Source organism: Triticum urartu, chromosome 5A, assembly GCF_056163025.1.
Source record: "Triticum urartu cultivar PI428250 chromosome 5A, HENAU_Tu73, whole genome shotgun sequence".
Taxonomy (NCBI): domain Eukaryota; kingdom Viridiplantae; phylum Streptophyta; class Magnoliopsida; order Poales; family Poaceae; genus Triticum; species Triticum urartu.
The window spans coordinates 520,059,935-520,083,893 of record NC_141877.1 but is presented as its reverse complement, the minus strand read 5'-3'; the positions used below and the strand labels follow the sequence as shown (position 1 = coordinate 520,083,893).

Here is a 23,959-nt window from a genome sequence, read left to right as displayed (position 1 = left end):
TTGCAGCAATCCATGTGGTTTTGGGGTACTGCTCAGGCTTCCAGTAGGAACCATCAAAATTCATTTTCCTCTCGAACCCAACACCCTCTTTTCGAGGGTTTCGGTTCAGAATCTGTTTCTCGAGGACATCACACAATGTCTGATGCCCTTTGAGACTTTTGTACATCCCTGTTTCAAGCAATGTCTTCAACCTGGCATTCTCATCGGAAATAGTAGTGGTATCCTCAGAAGAAGGGTTAGTCTCCATATCAGCAGTTGAAGACATAGCAACAGTAGTAGCAGTAGCACATCCAGCAACAGAAGCAGCATTATCATGCTCAAGACATTTTAAACATGGTGGCTCAAAGTCTTCCTGAGAGGAACTGATCTGTTGAGCACGGAGTGACTCGTTCTCCTTTTAAAAATCTTCATGAGCCGATCTCAAGTTTTCAAGCTCTTGCTTCCTTTGAAAATAATCATAGGAGAGCTTTCCGTGAGTAGTTGAGAGCGTTTCATGACGACTTTCAAGTTCCTCATACTTAACATGAAAACTTTTAATGTCTTCAATTAAGGACTGAGTTCGAGTCATTTCCGCATCCAACAGGTCATTGCTTTTGTCTAGCAACGTTTGAATATGTTCCATAGCATTTTGTTGTTCTGTTGCAATTTTAGAAAGTGTTTTGTAGCTAGGTTTAGATTCACATTCAGAGTCATCTTCACTTGAAGTTTGAAAGTAAGCATCGCGTGAGTTTATCTCGGCACCACGTGCCATGAAGTAGTAGGTGGGAGAAGTTGGCTCAGGTTCGGGAGTCATCGTTTTGAGAGACTCCTTGAATTTGAGGAACCATGGGTCCTGACATGTTCGATGACCTTCATAGACGTCGGAGATCTGGTCCAATATAAGCTTTGCATTGCATAGATGCATGACGCACCTAAACTCGTCTCTTGATAGACATGAGCATATAACAGCCTTCGTCTTCATATCCAGAAGGGTGTACTTCTGAATATCATCAGCATGCGCCATCTTGCATAAATCGGTGAGACCAATCTCTGTGACAGTCCAAAGCTCATTATCCATAGTTAGAAGGCGCTTCCTCCTCATATCCTTCCATCGGGGATAATCATGACCATCGAAAATGGGGCACGCAGCGGAGACCTTGATTTTCCCTGCAGTCGACATGCTAAAACTCCAGGTGGTTAAACCGAATCACATAGAACAAGGGAGCATCTTACTTTGATACTAATTGAAAGTGCTAGTTATCGACTAGAGGAGGGGTGAATAGGCGATTTTTATCAAATTCTTCAAACCACGGGGGGCTTTGAAGACAAACGATAGAAATAAACCTATTGATATGCAGCGGAAGGTAGACTACACTAGGAAAGCCATAGTCAAGTAAGCAATGAAGTGAAAACACGAAGACTACCAGTAGCTAGGTAGTATGGATCAGGATGGAAGATAGTATGAAGCAAACAGTAAAGAGTCTTCACTTAGTGAAGTCAATCAAATCATACAAGCATGCAATGACTTCATGAAGACAAACTGCAAACAAAAGGGAAGTGAAGGATAGAACCAGTAGCTTGATGAAGACAAGGATTTAGTAGACCAGTTTCAGTTGCTGTGACAACTATACGCCTGGTTAGGGAGGCTGAGATTCAACTCAGAAGACCGTGTCTTCACCTTATTCCCCTTGAGCTAAGGACACACAGTCCTCGCCCAATCACTCTGGTAAGTCTTCAAGGTAGACTTTCAAACCTTCACAGACTTCGTTCACCGGCCATCCACAATGACTCTTGGACGCTCAGAACGTGACTCCTAACCGGCTGGAAGATTCACAGTCCTCAAGTGTAACAAGTCTTCAGGTCACGCAGACAGGAAGACTTCAGTGATGCCTAACACTCTTTGGCTCTGTGTGTTTTGGGTTTTGTCCTCACAAGGATCTCTCTCTCAAATGCTTCGAAGGTGGGTTGCTCTCAAACGACAAAAGCCGTGCACTAACTCTGAGCAGCCACCAATTTATGGTGTAGGGGGTGGGCTATTTATAGCCAGGAGACAACCCGACCTGATTTGTCCAAAATGACCCTGGGTTACTAAGGAACTGACACGTGTCCAAAGGTCAGATTTCAAACACACGCGACAGCTTGACTTGGACTATAAGTTAAGCTGGCTCATCCAGCTTTGGATAAGATTTGCTCTCATAGTCTTCGCTCGAAGACATAGGATTTTGTTGAGCATCACATCAGTCACTCTGACTTTGTTCACTTGGACCTCACTTAACAGGGCGGTGGTTCCTATGACTCAACAAAGAAGAAAATGAAACTACGAAACAACTATGTCTTCGTACTCCATGGTCTTCATACGATGTCTTCTCATGTTATAGTCTTCAAATGTGAATCTTTTCACAGGCCACCATTGTCTTTAATGTCTTCACACATTTTTAGGAGTCATCTCTGGTAGGTAAACCGAATCAATATGGGACTACTACTTGTGTTATCCTGCAATTCTCACAAACACATTAGTACCTCAACCAAGTTTGTCGTCAATACTCCAAAACCAACTAGGGGTGGCACTAGATGCACTTACAGCCATGGCCATCACCACCGCTACAACTTCATGGCCTACCTGCTCCAGGCTCTCCTCTCATCCTCTGGCCCCCCTACTCGAACCGTCGGCCATCAACGTCGGTGTGCTCCTCTCGCCTTTAGCGCCGGGATCTCAGCTCTGCATCGAACGGAGACGAGGAAAAGGGGACCGAGGTGAGGAAGACGACAGAGTGGATAAGGTCTTTTCCTTTCCCTTTTTGTAGGGAGACAGATGGACCGGTTTCCTTATCGATCTGAGCCGACGTCGCATAGTGCGGCCGCTCGATACAACGAAAACGTGTGCACACACTTTTTAGATTTTAGGTTTTTTTGAGACGTAGATCATCGTTTCCATTAACCAAACAGCTTAGGATGTCGCTGGATACGAACCCGAGCACAAAGTCAGGAATAGTCCTGGCCATGGGAAGCCGGCCCGAAAAAGCCCAACCCGGCCCGGCCCAGTGCTGCTCTTGGGCCGGGTTCGGGCCTAGATTTTGAGCTCAATGACGCGGACCCATCGTTTTTGCAATTTCTTGAAGGGGTCCGGCCCGAGGCCCGTCGGGCTTTTACGTGTTCGGGCTGAGCTCGGGCCTAAAAACCAGGCCCGATGGCCGGGCCGAGCCCAGGCCTGTGTTTTTTGTTTCGGGTTTGGCTAGGGCCGTCCCGAAGCCCGGCCCAGCCCGAGGTTTGGCCAGGTATAGTCAGGAACTTGATCCGGCTGGGGAGTGAGTCAAGACCGTGGCAGCCACGGAACGACGCGCGAACGTAGCCGCCACGATACCCGAACGAGCTATTTGGGCCTGTATATACAGTATATATATAATCCCAGTAGCATAGAAGCACGCCTAAAGCCTCCGCCCGCCGCCGTCGCCCACGCAACCTTGCTCCACCGCTCGCTTCCTCCCCGCCGGCGACGACGTGATGTCTTCCGAGCCCGAGAGACCGCCGCCCGCCCCCGAAGCGGGCGTCCCCGCAGCCACCGTCAGCAATAAACAACGGAAGAGGGACGCCCGGAAGGCCGAGAAGGCGGCCAAGTACGCGCAGCAGCAGAAGCCCGCCGCCGAGGACCCCTCGCCGGAGCACGGGCAGCAGAAGCAGCAGCAGCCCGCCGCCGCCGAGGACGACCCCTCGGCGGCCAACTACGGCGACGTCCTCCCCGGGGAGATCCTCCCCGCGGCGGTCCCCGACGGACCGTGGGCCGAGATCGGCCGCCTCGACAAGGCCGCCGCCGGCCGCTCCGTGCTGGTCCGCGCGTCGGCGCAGGCGGTCTACCGCGGGTCCAAGACCAAGAACGTGGCCTTTATCGAGCTGCGGCGGGGGATGAGCACCGTGCAGTGCGTGCTCGCCGGCAGCGCCCAGATGATGCTCTTCGCCTTGTCCCTCCCCAAGGAGTCGATCGTCGTCGTGGAGGGCGCCGTCGCCCTCCTCGACAACCCCCTCAGATACACCACAGTGCGAGAGGTTTCTTTCTGCCGTAGCTCATCTTTGTCTGTCTGTTCGAGTTGTCAGCTGACATACAAACTACAGGAGTTATTTTGATTTTGTGATCCCCGTTTGATGGCCGGCAGGTGGAGATTCAGGTGAGGAAGCTCTACTGCATCAGCAGGGCCGCCCCGAAGCTACCGATCAGCGTGGAGGATGCCGGCCGGAGTGCGGAGGAGTTTGCAAAAGCTGAAGCAGTATGTCAGTCTGCACAATCTGCGTATTTGCTTGCCTGCTCCTCTTTGAACGCATGAAGGAGGAGGACACAGTTTTGTTGTTGCTCCAATAAATTCTCCGACGATGATGATATCTGGGTTCAGCTGATGGGATCTTGTTGTTTTGCAGAAGGGGGTGCCACTTCCGTGCGTTGGTCAGGACACACGCTTGGACTATCGAGTTATTGACCTGCGCACAGCGGCGGGTCAAGCCGTTTTCCGTGTACAGCATCAAGTTGAAAACGTCGGTATTTGTTCTTGCTTGCTTTTAGGACTGCTGCTATCAGTGATGTGCTCATGAATTGAGTTTGCAGAACTAAACATACCATGTTATGTAGTAATATGTTGTGTAGCTTAGATAAGATATTCTACTTCGACACTGAATTAAACGTATCTGATCTGGTGAACCCTTTGAGTCGTTGGGCCAAAGCGTGGCATTGGCTGGGCTGCTGCGTGGGGATTTCAGTGATATTTTTGTGCGTATTCTAGAAAAAATAAAACCTTTGAGTCTCAACCTGTGATCATTTTGTACCAGCAAAACAAACCTGTATTGAGTACTGTGCTGGACTTTTAAGTTGTTTCCAGATACTGATCGATTCAGTGATCCTAACGTGATGCCTGCAATGCATGCCATACAATTCTGTCTGATTACACTAATGATCAGATTGAGTTTAACATTCTGCATCGAATATGGATTTGTCAAGCCAATGCATATGCATTTACAAAAGCTGTTTTGTCAAGGCTCCAGGGATTTATTTTATATTCGTTTCTGCAGCATGTGATTTTTTTCCAGCTGGTTAGTAAAGTATTTACCATTGTTTGATACTCGCAGAAATTCAGGGAATATCTGTCGTCAAAAGACTTTATTAGCATCCACACTCCGAAGCTGATTTCAGGGTCAAGTGAAGGTGGAGCAGCAGTATTCAAACTTGAATATAAGAATGGCAAGTGTGCCTGTTTAGCACAATCGCCTCAGCTGCACAAGCAGATGGCTATCTGTGGTGGGTTCTGTCGTGTCTTTGAGGTTGGGTCTGTGTTTAGAGCTGAAGATTCCAACACACATAGGCATCTGTGTGAGTTTGTTGGTTTGGACGCTGAAATGGAGATTATGAGGCACTACTTTGAGGTGAGCAAGTTTGGTAGAGTGCTCTTCTTCATTTACAAACACGGCAATGGCTGAACTTGTTTCTTTAAACAGGTTTGCGATATTGTGGATGGATTATTTGTAGAATTGCTCAGACACTTGAATGAAAATTGCAAGACGGAACTTGAGGCAATTAATAGGCAGTATCCGTTTGAACCAGTGAAGGTAAAATATTTGTTGCTTCTTATTGATTGGTGGTTCCAGTAATGTTACAATATCTGGGTTTTTGTAGCTGAAATTGTTGAAAGAAGGAAAGAGATAGGATTCAGCACACATCCATTATGCTCAAGGCTGGGTGATATATACAGGTTGCTGGACTCAGCCGAGCGGGATCGTGGGTATGCCACTACCACTAGACGTGCAGCACTACTCAAACAACTGCTGCACGATCATGGCTCTACCGTATGGCGTACTATACAGGGCACATACGGTATAGAACTACCTAGTCTAACACCCCCGCAGTCGTGACGTCGGCTCCGGCGACGCAAAGACTGGACCGGAATTCAGAGAAAACTTCCGATGGCAGCCCTTTGGTCATGATGTCGGCGAGCTGCTGGCGAGTCGGGATGTGAAGAACACGAAATTCGCCGAGCGCCACACGTTCATGGACGAAGAGAATGTCGAGCTCGACATGCTTCGTACGACGGTGGTGCACAGGGTTGGCCGACAGGTACATGGCGGAGACGTTGTCGCAGTAGACGAGCGTGGCCTTGTCGACGGGACAGAAGAGCTCGCCAAGTAGCTGTCGGAGCCAGACACACTCGGCGACGACGTTCGCAACGCCGCGGTACTCAGCCTCGGCGCTGGAGCGGGAGACGACGGCCTGGCGTTTGGACGACCAGGAGATGAGCGCGTCGCCGATGTAGATGCAGAAGCCGGAGGTCGAGCGGCGAGTGTCGGGGCAGCCAGCCCAGTCAGCGTCCGTGAACGCACGCAGGTCCAGAGTGCGCGAGGCACGGAGGTGAAGTCCGAGAGCAGGCGTGCCGCGCACGTACCGGAGCACACGCTTGATCAACCCGAGATGGCACTCACGGGGATCGTGCATGTGTAAACAGATCTGCTGAACGGCGTAGGCGATCTCCGGACGCGTGATGGTCAGGTACTGCAGAGCACCGGCGATGCTGCGGTAGGCGGAGGGATCAGCGACGCGCGGCCCGTCAGCTGTAGGTAGCTTGCTCTTCGTGTCGATCGGCGTGGGCGACGGACGACATGTGTCCATGCCGGCGCGGTCGAGGATGTCAGCGGCATACTGCTGCTGACAGAGGAAGAAGCCCGCCGAAGTGCGCGTGACACGGATGCCGAGGAAGAAGTGGAGAGGACCAAGGTCCTTCATGGCGAACTCCGCAGTGAGCTGGGCGACAACGTGGCGAAGGGCAGCTGGTGATGACGCTGTGAGCACGATGTCGTCGACGTAGAGGAGGAGGAGCGCAGTGTCGCAGCCGTGGCGGCGGATGAAGAGCGACGAGTCGAAGCGCGTGGCGTTGAACCCGATGGACTTGAGGAAGCCGGCGAATCGAAGAAACCACGCGCGTGGCGCCTGCTTCAAGCCATAGAGTGACTTGGAAAGGCGACAAACGTGGTGGGGTTTGCCGGCGTCGACAAAACCGGCTGGCTGGAGACAGAAAACCTCCTCGTCCGGCGTCCCGTGAAGGAATGCATTGGACACATCAAGTTGGTGAACCGGCCAGTTGCGCGAGGCTGCCAGGGTGAGCACGGTGCAGATGGTGGCGGGTTTGACCACCGGTGAGAAGGTCTCGCCGTAGTCCACGCCGGCGCGCTGCCGGAATCCGCGCACGACCCACCGTGCCTTGTAGCGCTCGAGGGAGCCGTCGGCGTTGTGCTTGTGCTTGAACACCCATTTGCCGGTGATGAGGTTGGCGCCGGGAGGACGAGGCACCAGCTCCCACGTGCGATTGCGCACGAGAGCGTCATATTCCTCGCGCATGGCGGCGAGCCAGTTGGGGTCGCGGACGGCAACACGCACCGAAGAGGGGACCGGCGAGATGACGCCGGGCGTGCCGGTGGTGGCGGCGAGACCGTCGTGGTAGCGCGGGTTCGGACGAAAGACCCCGGTCTGGGCGCGCGTGACCATCCGTCTAGGAGCGGCCGGAGGTACGGGTGGAGGCGAGGTAGGCAACGAGGAGCCCGCCAGGGTGGCAGACGAAACGCTCGTGGTGGAGGAGCTCGCGTCCGAGCCGTCGATCGACAGATCAGCGGCTGCATGCGTCCGTAGGGTGGAGACAGTGGACGGAGAAGACACGGAGCCGCTCGATGATGATCCGGCGGCAGAGCTTGAACATGCTGTGCGGGCGCGTGGGGTACCATCTGACCGCGATCCAGGAACCACGTTGGAGGTGGAACATGGCGCGCGATCATAGAGGCGCCGCTCGATCATGGGGACCTGCAAAACCGGGGGAGCAAGAACAGGCGGTGGTGGAGCGGCGGGGTTAGCCACGGGATGTGAGGCGAAGGGAAAAACTGACTCATGGAACTGGACATGACGTGAGGTGATCACACGGCGGGAGGTGGGGTCGAAGCACCGGTAGCCACGGTGATCTGACGGGTACCCGAGGAAGATGCACGCAGTCGATCGATGATCTAGTTTGTGCTTGGCTGTGGAGGTGAGGTTTGGGTAACACAAGCACCCGAATACACGAAGAAGTGAGTAGTCAGGGGCAGTACCAAGAAGGAGCTCATGAGGTGTGCTCGGTGTGCTAGTATGGCACGGCCGACGGTTAATGAGATAAGTGGCCGTGTTAAGGGCCTCAACCCAGAATCGAGCAGGCATGGATGCATGAAATAACAGGGCACGCACGCTGTCATTGAGTGTTCGCAGAATACGCTCGGCCTTTCCGTTTTGCTGGCTAGTGTAGGGGCAGGAGAGGCGAAGGTGAGTGCCGTGACGTGCTAGAAGGGTGCGGACAACAGCGCTGTCAAACTCACGCCCATTGTCAGTTTGGAGTGAGAAAACAGGAAGATGAAACTGTGTCTTGACATAGGCATAGAAATCGAGCAAGACAGGGAGTACTTCCGACTTGTGTTTGAGAGGGAACGTCCAAACGTAATGAGTGTAGTCATCAAGCACAACCAAATAAAATTGATAGCCAGAGATGCTTACAACTGGAGATGTCCATACATCAAGATGCAAAACATGGAAAGGAAACATGCTAATGCTGGTAGAATTGCTAAAAGGTAGACGTGTGTGCTTGCCCAAACTACAGGCATGACATGAGTGCGGTGCAGCCTTGCTGAAACCAAGGTGATCGGCAGCCAAGCGAAGCGATGCATGTCCGAGCCGCTGGTGCCACAGGGTGGAGTCGGCGAGGCCGGCAAAGACGGAGCGAGAGGGGAGCGTCGGGCGGCCAACCGAGTAGAGATCACCGTCAGAGTCACATCGGAGGATCACCGCCCTGGAAGGTCCTTTACAGAGAAGCCAAATGCGTCAAATTCGACAGAAATAGGGTTATCACGACAAATCTAGCGAACAAAGAGCAAGTTTGTAATGAGAGAGGGGGAGACCAGGACGTTGCGGAGTTGAACAGGAGACGTGCCCTCGATGAGAGCACCATCACCGACATGGGTGATGGGTAGATGCGCCCCACTGCCAACTATGATGTGAGAAGGAGCATGACAGGGACGAAGGGAGTGGAGATTACCGGGCGACGAAGACATGTGGGACGAGGCCCCAGAGTCTAGGTACCACTCCGAGGCAGAGCCGGACGACGAGGGCCCAGCCGTGGCGCTGTGAAGCGCGGCCTGCAGGGACTGCATGTCCCATGGCTGCTGCGGCGGGGCGGTGGAGGAGCTGGTGCCCGAAGAGCCGTACCCGGGGAACGGGGCGCCGTACCCAGGAGGGAGACCACCCGGAGCGCCGTAGCCGGAGCCGTACGGTGCGAGAGCTGCGAACATGGCCTGTTGATGAGGTGTGCCAGGACGAGGCCCGAGGACGCCAGTGCCCGGTGCGCGCCAGGGCATGGGCCAGGCCTGGACGAGACCCGTCCAGGAGTTGGCGCCGGGAGCAGGCGTGGGGTAGGCGGGCGGACGTGGCGTCGGGGGCGATGGTGATGCAGAGGCGCCGCCGTTCCCGTTCCCACGCCGACGCTGGCCACGGCCGCGCCCTCGTGCGGTGTCGGGGGCGGGTGCTGGCGTAGGGGGCACCGGAGTCGAAGGAGAGCCGCGCCCAGTGAAGAGAGCATGCGCGGACTGCTGGCGAGCCGCCTGCTCAGCACGGTACTCCTCCAACAGGAGGAAAGAGCGCACCTGAAGGAACGACGGGAGCGGGACCTGGGAGGTGATGTGCAGGATGACGGAATGATACTGGCGGTTGAGGCCGCGGAGAAGATGGAAAACCTGTCGGGATTCAGTCACGGACTGCCCCAAGTCACGAATCTGATCGGCGAAGGTCTTGAGCCGAGTGCAGTACTGCATCACCGTCATGTCCCCCTGGACGACGGCGTGGTATTCAGCGTCGATGTACACGGCGCGCGCCAGCCGGTTGTTGCGGAAGAGCTCGTCGACGGCAAGCCACACGGTGTGAGCCGTGTCCTCCGGTTGCATGACCGCATCAAGCAGCTCAGGCGAAATGGTGGTGTACAGCCAGTGGACGACGGTGTGGTCCGCCATCTGCCACTCGGGGTCGTCATGGCAAGGAACCGCCTCGGGGTCGACATGGGCATGAAGGCCGAACATACCGATCACCGTGTCGAAGTGACGTCGCCACTGGGAGTGGTTGCCGGCGAGAAGGTCGAGCACGACGGGGACGTGGTGACGGATGTCGACGGTCTGGAGGATAGCAGAGGGAATGGATGGGGTTGGGGCGGCCGGCGCAGCCGTCGCAGCCGGCACAGCGGGGGCGGCTGGGGCGGCGGGGGCGACCTGCTGGAGAGGTTCGGCAGCGAAGGCGCCGGCTGCGTCGTCGAGAACGCCGGCTGCGCCATCGACGAAGGAACGGGGAGAGAGGACGGGGTTGCCGTCCATGGAGGGAGCGGAAGCAGGAACAGCGGGCTGCGCAAAAGGGTTGCGCAAGCCGTTGGCGTCTGATGCCATGTTGAAAGAAGGAAAGAGATAGGATTCAGCACACATCCATTATGCTCAAGGCTGGGTGATCTATACAGGTTGCTGGACTCAGCCGAGAGGGATCGTGGGTATGCCACTACCACTAGACGTGCAGCACTACTCAAACAACTGCTGCACGATCATGGCTATACCGTATGGCGTACTATACAGGGCACATACGGTATAGAACTACCTAGTCTAACAGAAATGGCGACTCACATTGTGTTAATTCCTGCAGTACCTAGAGAGTACCTTGAGGCTCAGTTACGAGGAAGGAATACAAATGTTGAAGGTACAAACATGTTTTGAATTTTATGCTGTTTTCGTGCAGTATATAACTGCTACTTTAACTCTACTGTACACAGCCTGATGTATGACATCATAATAAGAAAAGAAAAAGAATTAAGCATTGGTGATTTATTTGCTTGGCAGGAAGCTGGAACAGAAATCGAGCCTATGGCTGACCTCAACACTGAAGCTGAGAAAAAACTTGGTCAGCTTGTTAGGGAGAAGTACGTACAAGTGTCAACACTGCAATGCTTATGTTCATTTCATCATTTTGTCTTTTCTATTAACTTAACTCGCTCTTGCTGTAAAATTTGTAGGTATGACACTGATTTTTTCATTCTTTATCGATATCCTTTGGCGGCACGCCCCTTCTACACCATGCCTTGCTATGACAACCCAGCGTACAGCAACTCATTTGATGTCTTCCTTCGAGGTGAGCACAAAAATTGCTCAAGCTTTACCTGACACCATTATGATGTATTAGTTAGTTTATTTAGTTGCAACTTGCAAGTATTTTTCAGGCCATCTGAATATATGAATATACTAGCATTACGACCATCAGTGCCAGTGGGGATAGTTTCTGTTCCACACTCTGCATCTTATGGTGTCTGACTAGTACTCCTACCTGATTTCCTGAAGTTGGAGCAGTGATGAAGTGTTGAATTTGCTGAACAAACTTTGCACTTCTTGCTTACTCGACAGGTGAGGAAATAATTTCCGGAGCACAAAGAATACATGAACCCGAGCTGCTGGCCAAACGTGCGGTCGAGCATGGAATCGATAAGAGTTCTATCAAGTGGTACATCGAATCGTTTAGGTGTGTTGATCCACAAACCCGTGTCTGCGATCATTTAGTGTTGCAGCACCTATCATGTAGTTATATTTGCTAGGTCTCTGCCTCTTGATGTGATTCTCATTTGAGAAATGCTTACTGTTGCAGGTACGGCACACCTCCTCATGGCGGGTTCGGGGCCGGGTTGGAGAGGGTGGTCATGTTGTTCTGCGGACTGAACAACATCCGGAAGGCATCGTGTTTCCCTCGTGACCCGCAGAGGCTGAGTCCATGATCTCCGTCCCTCTGAGAGCGAGCCTGATCCATGCTTATTCTAGCTATGATGACCTTTTCGATGCTTAGTTACCTCTACCTTTAAAGCAATGTTCTGCTGTTAGTGGTTATGAAACTGTCACCTTGATGTGCGTAGTAGTAGGCGAGTTTTGATAGAAGATCAAAGACTTAAGCATGGAGAAGTTTGCAGATAATTGAGAATCGGCATGTTGTTCTCTCTGTCTGGTTAACTTCTTCCCACACAGGGAAGTTGCCAATTAACTCTACTCTTTGCATCGCCTACTATCTATCGCATGAAACAAGGGAAATTCTGGCAAGGCGTGATTTTCGGCTGTGTTGATAGAGAATAAATGTCCACTCCAATTAATGGTGAACAGAACAAGTCTATATGTTAGTCACATTGCATCCACCACATGCTTTATTTACAAGTGCGAGTTGCCTTCTGCTCTCTCCTTCCCCGTTTCATTTTTGCAACAATAACTTTCTCTCCACTCTGAATTCTAGAGGATATTTTCTGAGCGCACCGTGCCGTCGTCCCTCCTTTCCTGGTAGGTCCTCGCCTCCCACCTCCATCGCCCACCGGCGTGGGAGTGCACTGATCATGGATCTCTACCCCGCTTTAGAGGATTTACTTCGTTGCTGATGGGGATGACACTGATCATGTGAATAAATTTTCCTTGAGTGTCTCCAGCTCCAGGGTGATGATGTCTCATTGGCGTAGATTCATGAAACCTAAAAATTGATCACTGATCCAATTCCACTACCTCTACGGGATGTTGTGGTTTGCAGGGGATCATGGTATGTCGATGTGGTGGTGTGGCTACCCTTTACAGTCTTTTTTTCTTGAGGGGTAGAATACGACTGTATTCAATCAAAATGGAGTGTGGCAGGTATTCTTAACAGCCACACATGGGGCCCCACGCCAAGAGTAACTGAAGGTTTAGTGAGATCATGCGCCTCACCATTACGCTCCGGCTTTTCATGATCCACGCAAACTTCGTCCATCTCTCCCATCTACATCTCGATATCATGTATAATGGAACTGCTTTGGCCCATATAGCTCTCTCTACATCTTGGTCACCATATGGATTCTCCATGGATAGAGATCATCCGCCAATGCTAGAGCTTCATTGAATGTAATTGCTTCAGAATCTCGGGTTGCACCAAATCAAGAACCAGAGGGAGGACTGGATTGAGCACAGAACAAGCATATCCGATCAACTTTCATCCAAAGCGGGAGTGGACCAGATAATGGAAGGTGAGGGTGCCGTCAAAGGTCCGTGTTTTTGTCTGGTGCCTTGCCCACACTTCTCTGCCAACTGGGTCCACCCGCCACCACCGAAAGATGTCAGATTTGGCGGCCTGCTCTTTGTGCAATGCTGAGGAAGATACTTGGTGCCATTCTTTGTTTGATTGCCGCATGGCAAGATGCGTTTGGGCGTTAGGAGAAGAGGAGGTGCTAGAGCATGTGATATCCAAATGGCTGGATCCTCGTTTGTGGCTGTTTTGGTTGTTTGAGACACTCAATGAAACGGAGCTTGCTAAAGTGTTGATTACTATGTGGGCTATATGGTGGGGCGCGAAGAAGAGCAATTCATGACAACGAGTTCCAGAGCCCACTGTCTACGTTCTTTTTTATCACGAGGTATCTTCAGGACCTAGAGATTGCAGAAAACCGATTGAAACCGAGTGCCGCAAGGCTCGTCGACCCCCGGCCACGGGCCAAAGTATGGGTACCACCTGAAGGAGATGAAGCTAAGCTCAATGTTGATGGGGATACATCGAGGCAGGGCCATGTTGGTGCAGCAACAGTGATCTGTAGGAACAAGGAAGGCCTTTTCATGGGGGCTTCGGCAGTGGTCTTTGATGGTTTGAATGACGCAGCTGCACTTGAGGCACATGCGTGTAACGAGGCCTTAGCACCGGCTACGGACCTCAATCTTACTCGCTTACTGATTGCATGGATGTCCTGAGCAAGATAGACACAGGAGCAGCAAATCATTATGCACCGGTATTGCATGAAATATCAGAGAGAAGGATGGAGTTCCGCCATATTAAATTCAAGTTTGAGCATAGGAAGAATAATTTTGAAGTACATGCACTGGCGAAAGCGGCAACTTCTCTCGCTGTAGGTCGCCATATTTGGCTAGGGACATTACCCGACATTATTTGTATTTCAATGTTGATTACTGTTTAACAAAGTCCCTAGTTACCTGTCAAAAAAAAGACTGTCTGAAGCTCCCGGCCTCCCGTGACAGATCGCCACACAAGAACCTCTGTCGTTATCGCTCGTGTATTAAAGAATATTTATGAAATTGTACAAAATTTCACCAATTCAAAAAATGTTCATGAATGAAAAAATATCCTAAAAATTCAAAGACTGTTCGTGACTTACAAAATAGTTTATTCATTCATAAAATGTTCGTTGATTAAAAAATGATCATGCATTTGAAAAAATGTTCGCTAAATCTAAAAAATGCGCGTGAATTCTAAAAAAATGTTCCACCAATCTCCAAAAAATATTCGTCCTTTCTAGAAATGTTCGCCGAATCAAGAAAAATGTTACAAGAAAATGTCTACATTTTTTTTTACAAATAGTATAAAATGTTCATGAATTAAAAAAATGTTCTTGATTTTAGAAAATGTTCGAAACTTTGTAAAAGTGTTCATGAATTTGAAAAATGTTCACGATTTCAAATATGTGCATGAGTTTAAAAAATGTTCATGATTTCATGAAATTGAGAGTGATAATGTATCTTGGTGATGTAGCAAAATATGGTCATGACCGTTGAAGATTATGATTTTTTTCCGTTGCAACCCACATGCCCTTTTGTTAGTAAAAATAAAATATCTAGTGCAAGCTCAAGATATGCAAATATTGGAGCGTTAGGGTTTTCAATGCGAAAAATAGAAGGTGAAATTTACCGCCGCTGGATCCTAGCCTCATCGCTCCCATCGGACGGTGCACGTGAGTCGCAGGCCTAAGCGGTCCGCCGCTTCGCACCTGCCGCCGCCGGCGTGGGGGACGGGACCGGACATTTCGCCCGTGCGCCACACAACTAACTCACCGGCGCCGCCGCGCCGGCCATCTCGTCGCCGCCGCGGGAGAAGCATCGAGCGTGCCTCTCGATTCCGTCGTGGGCTCTCGAGAACCTCCGCCTGCCGCCTCGGCGGGGATGGTGAAGATAGTGACATACAACGTGAACGGGCTGCGGCCGCGGGTGGCGCAGCACGGCTCGCTCCGCCGCCTCCTCGACTCGCTCGACGCCGACATCATCTGCTTCCAGGTCCGACCGGTTGCTGATCCCCTTCCTTCCCACCCATTATTCTAGCTAGAGATCATGCGTCCGAACCCTAGTTCTTAGCTGTCTGTGGTCACCCCGCCTCCAAAATGTTACCACTTCACTCATTGCAGTTCATTTCCACGTACTGTTTATGCTCCATGAAATCCGGGTTCACCAAGTCTGCACTGTACTGTGGTGCCTGCTGCTTGATTTCTGCGCGCTGAAAATGAATGGATTTACTAGATGAAGTGGGGTTAAGTTTGTGATTCGGTTCAGCTGACCTTGCCTATGTTTGTTGTGCTTTAGGAGACCAAATTGTCGAGGCAGGACTTGTCTGGGGATGTCATAATGGCCGAGGGATACGAGGCTTTCATTTCGTGCAATCGTTCTTCGAGAGGGCGTGGACCATACTCTGGTGAGTGATTAATTCGAATAGTATGTTTGGTTAGTTTTTGGAGCATTGTGTGTTGGAGGTGTTGTTTTCTTCCACATGACACTTTGCTGGTTAAGTCGCCCCGAATGCTTCATCCCTTGTTGTTGATTCATTTATGTATTGTAGGTGTTGCAACGTTTTGCCGGGTGACATCAGCATTTGCCAGTCAGGAGGTTGCTTTGCCGGTAGCAGCTGAAGAAGGCTTTGCTGGATTACAGGGCTCTGCAAAGGACAATGAAGTTATTGGGGATTTTGTTCTTGATATGCCTATGGATGAGGAAGATCTTGGCGAAATAACAAGAGAGGAGCTGCTCAGGGTGGACAATGAGGGGCGATGTATCATCACTGACCATGGACATTTTGGTAAGCCGCTTCTTGCCAGTAAAGTAGGATTATGATTTCCATATGATGTGCCAATGTTCTTTTGTCGCATATCTGGTCTGTTCTCTGTTTGTGATGATATGTACTGTGCTATCTGTGTAGTTCTTTTCAATATATATGGCCCATCTATTGGAGAAGATGATGAAGAACGGGTTCGTTTTAAGCTACTGTTTTACAAGATATTGCAGGTACTCATGTACATCTCAGTTAGTATAGTGCTGATTTCTCACGGTTTTAATGGCTTAGTGAAGGACTTCTATTAAACTGCGTTCATCTTTCCAAATCTTTTAGAAACGATGGGAATTTCTACTGGCTCTCGGAAAGAGAGTCTTCGTTGTTGGAGATTTGAATATTGCTCCTAGTTCGATAGATAGGTGTGACGCATCTCCTGGATTTGAGAAGCAAATGTAAGCTCTTTCCCCTTTCCTTTTTATCTTGACTTGCTTGCACTAAAACTTAATTCTGCGGCTAAGGTTTGCTGACCAGCATAATTTGAAGAGTGAAAATGAAGAACATAAGATGTGCATTTTTTATGTAAAGATGGCAACCTGTTTCACAAGAAAACGTTGTTGCATATGCTCTGGTGATAATTTTCTCAATGTAAGTGTAAATTTTGCTATGAGCAACTGTTGTTGGGTGGTATTATAACTCATGGGCTATTACAGCATAGGTTAATGCAATCAGTTAATAGCATGAGAAACAACTGTGTGTTGCAAAATTACGAGATATATAAACTGGAATCCCATTCACAGCTGCACGATACCTGACTTGTATCGTATTACCTTCACCCCTAATTCGCATATAATGACCCGACATACCTTGCTCGATGTAAGCTTCGAGCTCAGTAGAAATTGTTAATAACAGCATTTACAGTGAGGCTGCATACTGAATTCCATAAAAGCTTCAAACTAATAGTATGGATTTCCACTTGTGATGAATGCATTAGTCTGCTCTCTGTAGAGTTTCGGTTTATATCTTCTCTATTTTACTGTGCTGTATGAAGACTTCGAGCAGAGTAAAAAGATACAAAATTGTTAATAAGAACTGTTTACACTTTGCAGTGAGGCTTCAAACTAATGTATTTATTAGGCTTTCCGACGGTGATAAATGCATTGGTCTGCTCTCTTAGAAGTAAATCTAATAATGAAATTGAAATTGCTCAAGAATAACGCTAGTTAGTTATCATCCTTTTCCTGATTCAAGGTTTCGGGAGTGGCTGAGATCCATGTTAAGAGAACATGGAGGTCCCTTTTTTGACGCTTTCAGATCAAAGCACCCTGAAAGGTACCGCGGCTCCTTTTTTTACTTGCCCAATATATACTAGTAGTCCGACTTATTCTATTCTTGATTTTGTAATTTTGTTATAACTTATTACTCCATACCAACAGTGTAAGTGCATATTTCACTGGTGGTTAACAATTTCCTCAGAATGTAAGCACTACTATGCACGTATCCGATGTGTAGATTTTGAAAGCACGCCATATCAGTTTTTGTAGCTACTGATTTCCATCTTAAAAAACTAAATAAAAAGGTAATAATTTGCTGATGTGGCAGGCTGTGAGCACAGGAAAATTATTTAGTGGGATCAACTTTATAGTTATATATGATTATAATTATTACACCTAGAGTGGACTCCACAGGAACTAACATTCTAACCCTGCATTGCATGCTTTCTGCATTTCTTTTATGTAGGACGGGAGCTTATACTTGCTTTAATCAAAAAGTTGGAGCTGAAGAATACAATTACGGTTCTAGAATAGACCACATTCTCATTTCTGGTGCCTGTTTTCATGACTGCAATTCGGTGGAAGATCATAGCATTTTCCATTGCCATGTTGAGGATTGTGAGATAATGAATCATTTCAGAAGAGGGGATTCAGGAAATATCTCAAAGTAAAGATGGGTTGAAAATTTTCCTTTCTGAGATTAAGGTGGATAACAAGCAGGATTTGACTATTGCATTGCCCACAGGTGGAAAGGAGGGAGAAGTAGTAAGCTAGAAGGGTCTGATCATATTCCAGTTTATATGTTACTGAACGGAATACCTGAACTTCCTGCCCATAATACCCCACCATCAGCTGCAAGATATCTCCCAGAAATCCGTGGGCGGCAACAAAGTATAGGTGCGCAAAATTTGTGTTTTGTAACATTTTCCAAGCAACAACTTAAATTTTCAACTTCCAGTGTAAGCTGAAACTAAGTTGTATTATAGTGTCATTCTATTAACATAAGCCACAGTGGTTAAACTACTGTATGCCTTAGCTTCCCATCAGCTGATAAGATATATATTTCTTCCCTTAAAACTTTGTAAGCAACTGCCTGTATTTTATAACAATCACATGGATGGATGCTCTTCTTGGTTGGATGCGGTTACTAAACTTGCTTCAGGATTACTGCTTTCTTATTCTTTTGAATACAAGTATACATGCATGCTAACTGCTTCATAATGTGGTGTGTTTATGCAAATCAACTCCCATATATTCACCATCAAATTTTGAGTATTTAGAAATTAGAATAGGTTAATTAGAATTTCTAGTTTATATACGGTATCCAGTTCAGAAAACACTGTCTGTTGTTATGCTAACTAGCAAGTTTTGCTGTGCATGTCATTTCTTATGGTAGATTGTGATACTGATACACCTTCCTAGATATAGGTAGATTCGAATGTGCATTTCATCATGTCTTATCACTTGGTAACACAACTATTCCTGACCTTACCTATGGTTTTACTTGCATGCAATTGTGATACATTTTTTGTTCAGTATCATTCCTCAGTAAAAGAAAATTGTGCGAAGCTGAAGATGGCCCAGGTTTAAACATATCCAGGGATAGAGAAAACCAAAGCTGCTGTAGTGATGACCTGGAAAGGAGAAGCATATCCAAGGAAGAATTAGCAACTGGTATAACCGAGTTTTCTAAAGGTGTTAACCAACCTAGTCCGACGTCTAAGCGGAGGAATCTTGATCATTGGATAAATGAAGGTTCAAGTGGCAGCTCTGTAACATTACTAGCAGCACAAGGTATGAAAACTTCCTTTTCTGGTGTCAAGTCTGTGTCAAACAAGAAAAACAAGCATAACTTATCCTCACAGCCAACAATCAAGTCATTTTTTCGAAGACCAGAAACAAAGCCAGGGGATGCCAATATCAATAGCTTAGCTAGTTCAGTAGATACAGTACCTAGTTCAGTAGATACACTACCTAAGATGGATGAATTATGTTCTCCACAAGATGATAGTCTGCAAGAAAACATCCAGTGTACAGCTGCAGCTGACGGAGATCCGGATAACTCAAACATATCATCTTCACTTTCAACTTATAAATGCAATATTGCAACATTGGAGTGGCAAAGAATACAACAGAGAATGAAAATGACCCTACCACTTTGCAAAGGACACCGTGAACCTTGCATTCCAAGGTCTGTGAAGAAGGGCTCCAATATCGGTCGCTTATTCTATGTCTGTGCCCGTGCTCAGGTACTTAAACTTCAGAATTTGTTACTTAGTTCATATCAAAGGAGTAGTTATAATATGCTGTGCGATGTGCACAAATCAAATCATTTGTGTATGCAGGGACCTTCATCAAATCCAGAAGCAAACTGCAATCACTTTCAATGGGCCTCTGTAAAATCTAAAGGGAAGCGGCAATGACTCTTTTGTTTGTCAGTCATTTTCTGCCGTTGCCATGCAGGTCAAATGACTACTTTCTGCACTTGATGCAAGTAATATCAGCAGTTCCCTAAGAATGTGTTGATGCTTTTGTTGGACAATTTAGTTTATTTTTGTGCTAACTTCTGTTTTAGTCCCCAGAAGCCCTGGACACCTGTCAGCTTGTGCTTCGCGTGAGTCTGATGTATCGCCTGCTCCCATGTTGGGAGCAAGATGGTCCTTATTCAGTGCAAATTTCTTTACTAACAGAGGTACATAGTTTGTCCTTGTAGAGTTCTAGTTAGATTTGTACCCGGTACCCTCCTTTTCTTTGTTGAAGAGAAGTAGCCTCCTCCTTTGTTGTAACTTCCAAGTCAAACAAACAAAATGTGACTGTCTGTTGTTGGGTGGCTAATGAAATGCCATTTGGAGCCCTCATGTGGTTCTGTTTGTTTAATTCTGGCTTAGCTTATCTTGAGAATGAGAACATAATCAGGATATTTTCAACTTAGAAGTAATTGCATATATACCTGGAAAAATCAAGTGAACCCAATTATTTGTCAATAAGTTGTGATGTGACTCCTTAAAAATAAGTTTAACTTTGGCTAATGCTGGAGGTATGCACCTATTTCGTGCCAGTATTATATATTAGCCATGTTGTTGTGCATCTGTATCAATCAAGAAATGCGCCATACTGATACAGTCTGTTTCGGACGTGTATGCATCGAAGGATAAGTATACACTTAATCTCCACCAGGTGGCATGCCATGGCAGGCGCTATTTGGTTTCTTAATTGCTATTTTAAAAAATAGTAACATAGGGAGATTTGTTCATCTATTAGAGAAGAAGCAACACGCAATCTGCTCATCTGTAATAAGTGCCACCTGTGCTGATCAGCAAACACCATGTGGAGTTATCAGTGCATGGTCGATAGCAATACATTTCCAACAGATGGGTAGGATGCAATATGTTGGACCAGGGAATTCCTTCTATATGTCTGAAAGAAAAAAAAAGGCTTTGATGGGCCTTTACCATTTAAAAGCACCCTAGCTTCATTTTTGCCTCTTGAATTGTAACTTTGGATATCTGGTTAGCTGGTACCTGTGCTAAATATCTGGCCTTTGCACCTTTGCTGAATATAGCTTTTTATTTTTTGAAGATCCTTTTTGGTGGTATTGCCCTGAAGGTGTGAACATCTTTCCTTTTTTTATTGGAAGAAATTAGTTGCCCCCTTGTATGATCTGGCATTGTGCTTCAGTTCATTCCTTCCTGGCAATGCTACGGTGCTGCGCCCAGGCAGCAGGCGTGGATCACCTAAATTACTCGAAACACCATAGCGCCGGGCAACCAACTACCGTTGGCAGATGATTACATGAAGCTCCGGTCGGCTTGATTTTCTCCCCTTTTCTCTTCTTGGAGGTAAAATACCTGTCACCATTGCATGGTGAGATGATGAGGCTCTTGTGCGCGTCGGCTGGCTGTGTGCATAGTCGCATAGGTGAAGAATGGTGGTGACGATCTGGGAATGCAGGACCTGAGATATTTTTCCTTGTCTAGTGTAGTAGACTCATCATCGATACGCGCTACAAATAGACCAAGAAATACATTGATATTTTTCCATGTCTGTTATTTATTCGTGCTAGTGTATGTATTCAGTCGTGGCAACCGATGCAGTGAAATAGAAACGCACTTATGCTACAGTTTTTTCGCAAAATAAATCCAGCCTTTCTCGGAATATGGATATCGGTAGCTCTACAATATGGTTCGTAAAGTCGCAACATTCGTCGGGTCAACAAGCTTGCCGAAGCTTTAACACAGTCCCATTACAGCATAGGCAAAATATTATGTGTTCCCTGCAAAAGATGTTGGTTTTGGTGAACACAGAGGTGGACAGTTTTGATTGAATTCGCTGAATTACAGACAAAGCTAGCGCTTTCATAAATACAAATTCAAATACAGCACGAACTGTTGTGTATTTTTTCCTTAGACAAACGATTTTTTTAAGCAATCTGAGACAAATGAATTGTTTTGACTGGAATATACTCTTGCATCCTGCAAAATTCAGCTCGATTTATCAGGCCGTGAGCCTTGTATGGGCATTTTTTTTTTGCGTGCGCGTTGTATGGGTTTTGCAGATTGTGGGCTGCGGGGGCCTTAAAAGCCCAATCATAGTGGCGATTTATATTAAACCCTTAAACGTAGGCAGATCCAGTTCGCACTCGCCGACGAGCAGGCGGCGGCGCAAACTCTGCTTCCGGCGAGGAGCCACGCGTTCGGCGCAGCGACTGAAGCGGCGGCGACTCCGCCCGGAACGCGACCAGGTTTGTCCCTCTGCTCAGCTCATCGACCCCAACTCTGGAACTTGGCGTGTCAATGGTGACTGAGTAGATAGATTTCCGGTGGACTCGCAGATCCCCTCATGTCGTTCGCCGGTGTGTCGGTCGTCGACGGCGCCAAGCGCTGCACCTGCGACACGTCGGCCGTCTACGCCGGCGCGGACAGCGGGTACCACCTGCTCATGGTCAGGGACTACTCGCGTACCAAGCTTCAGTTGCCCACCGGCGAGAGCGCCACCACCGGCCTTTTCACGGTGGGAGAATATGACTGGTACATCGAGTACTACCCCAACGGAGAAAACCCGAACTGCCGGGACTTCGTTTCGCTCTACGTCACGAGGCATACCCTCTACGACTGCGAGGGCGAAGAGGATGTGGAGGCCAAGTTCAGCTTCAGTCTCGTCGACCAGCTTGAGAAGCACAAGCCAGTGTACATTCATGGAACCAATAAAACCTGCACCTTCTCCAGCAGTGCCCCCTCCTGGGGCAGCGACAGATTTGTGAGACGAGACGCCCTGGAACGATCGGCGCATCTAAAGGGCGATTGTCTCACCATCCGGTGTGACATCATGGTTGTTTGCAAGGATCACAAAATCGAGGATGCCGCTGGCGCCATATCTGACATAAACCAACATTTTGCCCACCTCCTTCAAAACAAGGTGGGTGCTGATGTGACATTTGAGGTCGGTGGCGAGACGTTCGCCGCACACCGGTGTGTGCTTGCAGCCCGGTCTAAAGTGTTCATGGCGCAGCTCTTTGGCCCCATGAAGGAGGGCGCCACAACATCCAGCGTCATACAGATCAAAGACATGGAAGCAAAAGTGTTCAGGGCTTTGCTAAGCTTCATCTACACAGATTCACTCCCTGCCATGGAGAAGGACAGCATGGAGGATGAAATGTCAGAAGTTATGGACGAAGGGCGAGAAGAAGCAGCAGAGTTTGAAATGTGGCTGCAATGGTTGGAAGATTTGTTTGTGGCGGCAGACAGATACGATCTCCAAATGCTCAAGTTAATCTGCGAAAAGCAGTTGTCTGAGCACATAAGTGTCAGCTCGGTGACGTCCACTCTTGCTCTAGCTGAGAAGCACCACTGCTGTGGATTGAAGGAGGCGTGCTTGAAGTTTATCCAAGTGCAGTCTCCCTCATGCTTGCAAACAGTAATGGCAACTAGTGGCTGGGATCATATAGCAGTGACCTATCCCTGGGTTGTGAAGGAGTTCATTGCCAAGCTTGCTTCGAACCAGCGCAAGTAACACTCTGTATAGGGGTAGGTATGTTCCTTAGACCTGCACTGGCGCTCTTATGCATATATGGATCCTCTTAAGAGAGGTCATAGTCCGTACGTCTTTTTTTTGTCTCACTCATGTAATTTGCCTATATGCTGAATATCAACAAAAGAAATCCAACATATGGTCAAATTGTCTCTTCATTATTCTTGAAAAGAAAATTTATCTCTTCATGGAATGGATTAGTCTGTAAATTCAGGCGCAAGCGTCAACGTTGATCTGCATTGCAACATATGGTGGATAGTGATATCACGTCTAGCACTCTGCCTGTTTGTTTTCCTTTTTTTCTTTCGAGAGAATTTCAAACGCGAGAATTATTCATCGCACCAATCATCTACAGGCAGCTGGCAGAGGCAACCTATCCACATGCCCCCGTTTGTATATCCCCAACCGCCCCCGGTGCTATTCAAATTAATTTCACAAAGCAAGTGTTTTAATTAAAATAAAAAATTAATTTCACAAAGCAAATGTGGCTGATAGGCTCATACACATAAGCTGATTAGTGGCCAGCACGTGGAAATAGAATGGATAACAAATTAATATTTCTACGTTATTCTGAATTCTGTTTGCTGATACAAAAATTGAGGGTATGAACTGAACTTTCTTGTTAGGAAAAAAAATAATTATTGGAAAGGAACTGTTTGAGCTGCCTTCATCATGCTATAGTACCTGCCTTCCTGGCAAGGTAGGAATGGCCAGTTAAATTACTCGAAACAACATAGCACCGAGTAACCAACTGCTGTTGCCAGATGATTACAGGGAAGCTCTGGTTGACCTGAAGATT

General features: G+C 48.1%; 3 protein-coding genes and 1 pseudogene across 7 annotated transcripts; 3 read left to right on the top strand and 1 right to left on the bottom strand.

The window, feature by feature from the left end:
- The first annotated feature begins 3,402 nt into the window (after nt 1-3,402).
- LOC125510159 (aspartate--tRNA ligase 2, cytoplasmic) lies at nt 3,403-12,028 on the top strand. Of its 2 annotated transcripts, XM_048675253.2 has the most exons (10): nt 3,403-4,020; nt 4,128-4,238; nt 4,387-4,500; nt 5,089-5,382; nt 5,455-5,565; nt 10,694-10,747; nt 10,888-10,967; nt 11,061-11,176; nt 11,446-11,560; nt 11,684-12,028. In XM_048675253.2, the coding sequence occupies exons 1-10, from the start codon at nt 3,481-3,483 to the stop codon at nt 11,808-11,810; spliced, it is 1,662 nt and encodes a 553-aa protein (XP_048531210.1). In that variant the 5' UTR covers nt 3,403-3,480; the 3' UTR covers nt 11,811-12,028. The 2 variants fall into 2 exon arrangements, with proteins under 2 accessions (XP_048531210.1, XP_087377584.1); XM_087521458.1 differs by lacking the exon at nt 10,694-10,747.
- Nucleotides 8,790-10,742, bottom strand: LOC147972426 (uncharacterized; annotated as a pseudogene).
- A 2,739-nt stretch (nt 12,029-14,767) lies between the features above and the next one.
- On the top strand, nt 14,768-21,218 carry LOC125510158 (endonuclease/exonuclease/phosphatase family protein). Of its 4 annotated transcripts, XR_015602545.1 has the most exons (12): nt 14,768-15,096; nt 15,400-15,508; nt 15,653-15,889; nt 16,010-16,095; nt 16,199-16,314; nt 17,111-17,191; nt 17,600-17,800; nt 17,879-18,030; nt 18,670-19,382; nt 19,479-19,627; nt 19,709-19,825; nt 20,713-21,218. XR_015602545.1 is itself a non-coding variant. In XM_087521457.1 (11 exons), exons 1-10 carry the CDS (start codon nt 14,986-14,988, stop codon nt 19,554-19,556), a joined length of 1,884 nt encoding a protein of 627 aa, XP_087377583.1. In that variant the 5' UTR covers nt 14,768-14,985; the 3' UTR covers nt 19,557-19,596; nt 19,709-20,010. The 4 variants fall into 4 exon arrangements, 2 of the variants coding, with proteins under 2 accessions (XP_087377583.1, XP_048531207.1); XR_007284520.2 differs by lacking the exon at nt 20,713-21,218 and having other exon boundaries at nt 19,709-20,010; XM_087521457.1 differs by lacking the exon at nt 20,713-21,218 and having other exon boundaries at nt 19,479-19,596; nt 19,709-20,010.
- A 492-nt stretch (nt 21,219-21,710) lies between these two features.
- Nucleotides 21,711-23,373, top strand: LOC125556460 (BTB/POZ and MATH domain-containing protein 2-like). The gene is made up of 2 exons (XM_048719189.2): nt 21,711-21,874; nt 21,965-23,373. Exon 2 carries the CDS (start codon nt 21,973-21,975, stop codon nt 23,140-23,142), a length of 1,170 nt encoding a protein of 389 aa, XP_048575146.2. The 5' UTR covers nt 21,711-21,874; nt 21,965-21,972; the 3' UTR covers nt 23,143-23,373.
- Nucleotides 23,374-23,959: the final 586 nt, after the last annotated feature.